At 50.5% G+C, this 4750-nt stretch overlaps 1 protein-coding gene across 1 annotated transcript; it reads right to left on the bottom strand.

The window, feature by feature from the left end:
• Positions 1-4488, bottom strand: LOC138061880 (placenta-expressed transcript 1 protein-like). Its single transcript, XM_068916454.1, has 4 exons — positions 4193-4488; positions 2559-2751; positions 1789-1850; positions 1-1198 (listed from the first exon to the last, which is right to left on the bottom strand). The coding sequence occupies exons 1-4, from the start codon at positions 4353-4355 to the stop codon at positions 1065-1067; spliced, it is 552 nt and encodes a 183-aa protein (XP_068772555.1). The 5' UTR covers positions 4356-4488; the 3' UTR covers positions 1-1064.
• Positions 4489-4750: the final 262 nt, after the last annotated feature.

Genomic DNA, 4750 nt, shown 5'->3' with positions numbered 1-4750 from the left:
TTTTGTTCCTTAATTTATTCAGATTAGTTTAAGAAAAATTACTTTCCAGAAGCTTGAAAATTCCCAAATAAACATTATCCATATAAAAATACACACAAATACAATCAAGACACTCAGTGGCCCATCCAGTCTTGCCCTAAAGCAAAATCAGCTGTTGATTTAAAAAAAATAAGAATAAAAAAATACCCACCCGCCCATTCCAGACAGCCAGAACAAGAACAGGGGAACCTTGCAGGGCATCCAGGGAAATAACAAGATTCAGGTGATGCTGGACTGAAGAGCAGTATGGAAAATAAACTCACAAGGCCTGTGGCCTTTGTGGAGGACACCCTGCCAGCAGGATCTCCCGCTTGTCTTGGGGAGGGTTGGTGGGCACATCCGTTTCTTCTGTGCCTGCCCTGGAGGTTTTAACTTGGTTGAGTCACGTGAATCTTAAACCCGTAATTTCCACACCCCCTCGCCCCCTCCCCGCCCCCGGCCCATTTCCAATTCTTCTCCCGGTTTTGGTTAATATACCGTGGGCGACTGGGCGAGACTGCCATTGAGGAGTGGGCGGACGCCAACGCTCGCTCTCATCCACGCAGGCTGCGAGCGTGGGTCCCGGGCCGCGCAGCTGAGAGCAGACTTCTCCTTGAGCTTCTCAGCAGACCCCAGCACCCTGACGAGAGGAAGGCCTTTGCCCTCTCGCAGGCGTTTTCATGCTTTTTTTGTGCTTCACAGAATCCCAGGTGAAGAGAGAGGAATTAGCTCGCGCGGCGCCCCTGGGGTATCGGGGACCCGCTCTCAGCGACGCTGTGCTTTTCTAGCTGCTCTGAGCAGAATGAGCTCTGACTTGCTATGATATTTTTCATCTTACTGAGTACACTGGCCCTGGGCGAGGGGAATAAGGGAAGGATCAGCTCTCTGGTCAAATGGACTTTATAATTTCATGTAGAAGTGCAGTCATCATCCTAACGCACAAAGAAAATAGTTTTCCTGAGTAAATCAGCCGCCTGCCCTCCCGCAAGCGCTGAAGGCGAGGAGGAAAGCTGCAGCACAGCTGGGTCGTCTCCTCTCCCCGACTTCTAGGAGAGCAGTTTGCTTGTGACAAAGAGCAGCAGCGCTTGTGCGATGGCTATGAAGACGGTGCTGCTCTGAACCGCGGAGATGGAGTTGGGGGTGGTGGATGGTGATGGTGATGGTGTGGTTGTGTTCCCCTCTGAAACAGAAAGAGACCCCCCCCAGGGTGGGTTAGAAATGGAGAGGACCAGCTGTGCCACAGACCTACTGCAAGAGGCCACATTTAGATCTCATTCCTCAGAAATGGGGGGGTGAGACCCATGGTAGGGGAGTGGGGTGCCTGAACGTGTCTATTGATCTCAATGGAGCACCACCAGTTTAGGCCCTGAGGCTCATGCTTTGTAGGGGGTTCTCTGGGGCACCGGAGACGGTATCTGTGATGGCAAAGCCACAGTTTCCACTTCACACAGAGTGAATAGGGGGATAAAGCCTGTGCCAATTCCTGCAGAAATAAATAAGCATCTCCTCCCATCTGTAGCTATTTTATATCCTTTAAAGCCAAGAGGAAGTTTGAAAAGGTTTAAGTTCAACATGATACCTTGAAAAAAAACTCTGGCTAGCTTTAGTATCTTTGCCCTGTCTCCTGACCCCTGGCGAGACGAGAAACGCTTCAACCGGAGATGGACTGAGTCCATCTTCCTCCTCTCCCAATACACCAGAGGGCAGATGAAGCCTTTGCTCAGTTACCATTCGCCCTGCTGTTGAATTGCCCAACTGAAGCTCATTTACCTTCTTTATTCAGAGTCACCGTGTTGAACTCAGTGGAGTTATTAGAAAGGAGGATATATGCCCTGTGGAGGGAGGTAAGGAGATCAAATCAAAAATCAAGAAAATCAAATGAGAAGCTACATGTCTTACATAAACCCTGTGAAGCAATATAAAGGGGATGTTAAGAGCAGATAAAGGGACGGGAACTATGAAGTCATTCTGAACTCCCTTATATTGCCCTCCAACCATATAGCGCACTTGTTTTTCACCTGAAACAAGGGGAGCTAGTCCCCTTGCTGTTTGCTGCTTTAGTGCCTTGCTCAGCGATGAGATAGGAATGCCTTGCAATGGGGTGGCACTTTGCTGTGACCATCTGTTCCTTGTAACTAGAATCACTATTGTAACGAACCATTGCCTTCTTCCTTCCTGCAGATAAGGCCAATCAGGCTAATGGCTATGGTTTCCTTTGGCAAACACTTCCCGCTGATGCAGCTCCATTAGTGTTAATGGAAACAAGAGGGGTGTCCATCCATTCATTTCCGTGGAGCTAATATACATTCCTACTAATGTGAGCAAATCTTTAAAACTATCAGACTCTTTGAGAAGTAATCTCTGGGTCTGACTTTGCAGAAAATGTTTCCTTCATCTTTGCAAGTGAAAATCTGGAGCAGGCAAAAGGGGTTTGTTCCAACCCCTGCTCTAGATCAAGACTCCTGATTCTGAGTATTGCCAGAGCCTACCCAGGCAAGCAGTGTCCCAACTGAATACCTAAAGGTAGAGTGCAGTATTACCTTATTTCCACAGAAGTGATGTTACTGCTTGGGGATGTCCAATTTGCTGTTGTGTTAGTGCTAGTCATTACTGCTGTAGCAATATTACTGCAGTTTTCCTGGCTTAGGTCCTTCCATTCTCCCACAGAGCTGTTTGAGGAGGATAAGGCTTGCAGTAAAACTGCAGTTGCACTTCTGCTGCTGTTTATTTTAACTGGAAAGAGAGCGAATGAGAAGAGTGAGCTGTCTGTCCTGTAAGGCAGCTATCGCCAGACCCCGAGCCTTCAGGGTTTTCAGCAGGGGAGTGTTTGGGCTTGCACCAGGCTCTGTGAGATGTGGGAGCACCGGAAGCTGAAGTCCTATAGCCCTCCCCAGCAAAGAAAGCAAAGAAAGAAAAAGTCCCCTACCTGCCCCCTCCCCAGTTTAGGAACAGACTGGGAGGAATTTCTCAGCTACCAAACCAGCCCCTGCTAGCATGGCCACAGAGCTCCTGGACTGCGAATCTTCACTGGGTCGCATGTGAATGCCAGGAGAAGAAAACCCAAAGGGGACGAGCTTTCGGCCAGCAAATCCTTCCCTCCATCCCCAACGTCGAGGGCACCAGACCCCACCCTTCCTGCTTCCCCCCGTCTCCAGCCCTGGCAGCTGATTCACAGCTGCGAGCAGCCTGCAGAGCCCGGCTGCGTCCCGGCCTGGTATTGCGCAGAGCCGTCGGTCACTAAGCAAGGGGAGCCCCTGGCCAGCCGCCTCTCCCCGGAGCCCGGTCGCTGCGCGGGCCGCGCTGCCCTGGCCCTCGGCCCGCTTCGGGGTGCAACTGCGTTTCCAGTGAAACCCACGAGACCTGCGACAGCTACGGAAGCTGATGCAAGGCAGCGCCCAGCTCAAAATGTGCAATAATGGCCGTGGTGAACAATACGCCCCCCCCCCCCCCCCCCCCCTGTTAAAAAAACGGCCAACTGCAATGGATGCTCCCTGGGGTGAAATCTGAAGGAAGTCTACCGCTTGAGACCAGCACACTACCTGCCGCCTTGCAGGAAGGGGCCCGGAGAGCCCTCTTCCCCTGTTTCCCCAGCAGGTAGGTTTTGCTGAACCTTAAGGCAAAGGGACATTTGTTGTCACGTGCTGGAAACAGAGGCAGGCTGCCGCACGCTCTGTGGCCAAGCGCTCTGTAATATTCAAAACCATTTTCTACGACTGGCACTGAACACGCGTCACTCTCAAAGTAACCTCGTCACCTTCGTCCTTATAGCCGTTACCACTGAGAAGGGCAAATTCTCAGGGAAGGGGAAAGAGAACGGATCCATAAAGAAAACTTCCCTCAAAATTCTGTGTGTTTTCAGGAGTGTTCAAATCCTGCTATGCAGTGTAGGCAAAATGATTAAGGAGGGAAAAGAGGTACCCTAGAAAGGAAAGGGAATTTGGGATTGACCCTGTAGATGTGAACGTGAAATTGGAACAAGAGATACCAGCTAGTGCCATTTACCTATCTCCTGCCTGAAATAAAAACACATTAAATGCGTGTTAAACCTCACGTGTTTTAAACACCTTTGAAAAGCATCCCCACCCAAGACTCAAGAGGCCAGCTGGGGTAGGGGCAGGGGAGACACACCCCTGTGCGGCGTGCAAATTCGGAGGTCGGAGCAGAGCCCGCTTACCTTCGTAAGTTGTGTTTGCCATGTAGGTCGAAGGTATCACGGATATGGAGAAATTGCTTGCCGTCGCGTTCGGGAGCAAATTACATCTTTCCATCTGCAAATATGCTGGGACAATTAGAGTCCCAAGGAAGAGGAGATGCAGCATGAAGAGGAAAGCTGCCATGATCCACTTTGATGTCTCTGCTTCACACACCTGCACCCGGGAATTGAGAAAGTCTCACGTTTTCCAGCCTATTTATACTATTGATGAGGTAAATGCAAATAGTTCCTCCTCCTCATCCACCTCACTCGTACACACCCTTGATGGGAGGCTTCACTTAGGCTTTTAGAGATTACTTCCTCCTACCTACTTAGTCTCTAGGGGAACTGAAAGGGGTGACAAGCCGCGTAGGGTTAAAACGGGCAGTGTACATGTCACCCAGAAAACTGTGGGCTGGAAATTAAGTCTCCGCATGTACGCAACATGGCGTTCCCCATACACGCCGGTAGTGCCCGTAACCTCTCGCACGTGCCCAGCGGCTGGAAACGTGGAGGAACATCCACAGTCCAATTTCCAGA

The sequence above is a fragment of the Struthio camelus genome, chromosome 22 (genome assembly GCF_040807025.1).
Source record: "Struthio camelus isolate bStrCam1 chromosome 22, bStrCam1.hap1, whole genome shotgun sequence".
In the NCBI taxonomy this organism is placed as follows: domain Eukaryota; kingdom Metazoa; phylum Chordata; class Aves; order Struthioniformes; family Struthionidae; genus Struthio; species Struthio camelus.
This window is presented reverse-complemented; position numbering and strand designations above follow the sequence as displayed.

Excerpts from the sequence above, each read along its gene's own strand:
- LOC138061880 (XM_068916454.1), bottom strand. The coding sequence starts at position 4,355 with ATGGCAGCTTTCCTCTTCATGCTGCATCTCCTCTTCCTTGGGACTCTA. Across the intron at positions 1,851-2,558 it reads ATCACTTCTGTGGAAATAAG|GGCATATATCCTCCTTTCTA; the intron begins GTAATACTGCAC and ends CTCCCTCCACAG. Across the intron at positions 1,199-1,788 it reads GGTGACTCTGAATAAAGAAG|AGGGGAACACAACCACACCA; the intron begins GTAAATGAGCTT and ends TTTCTGTTTCAG.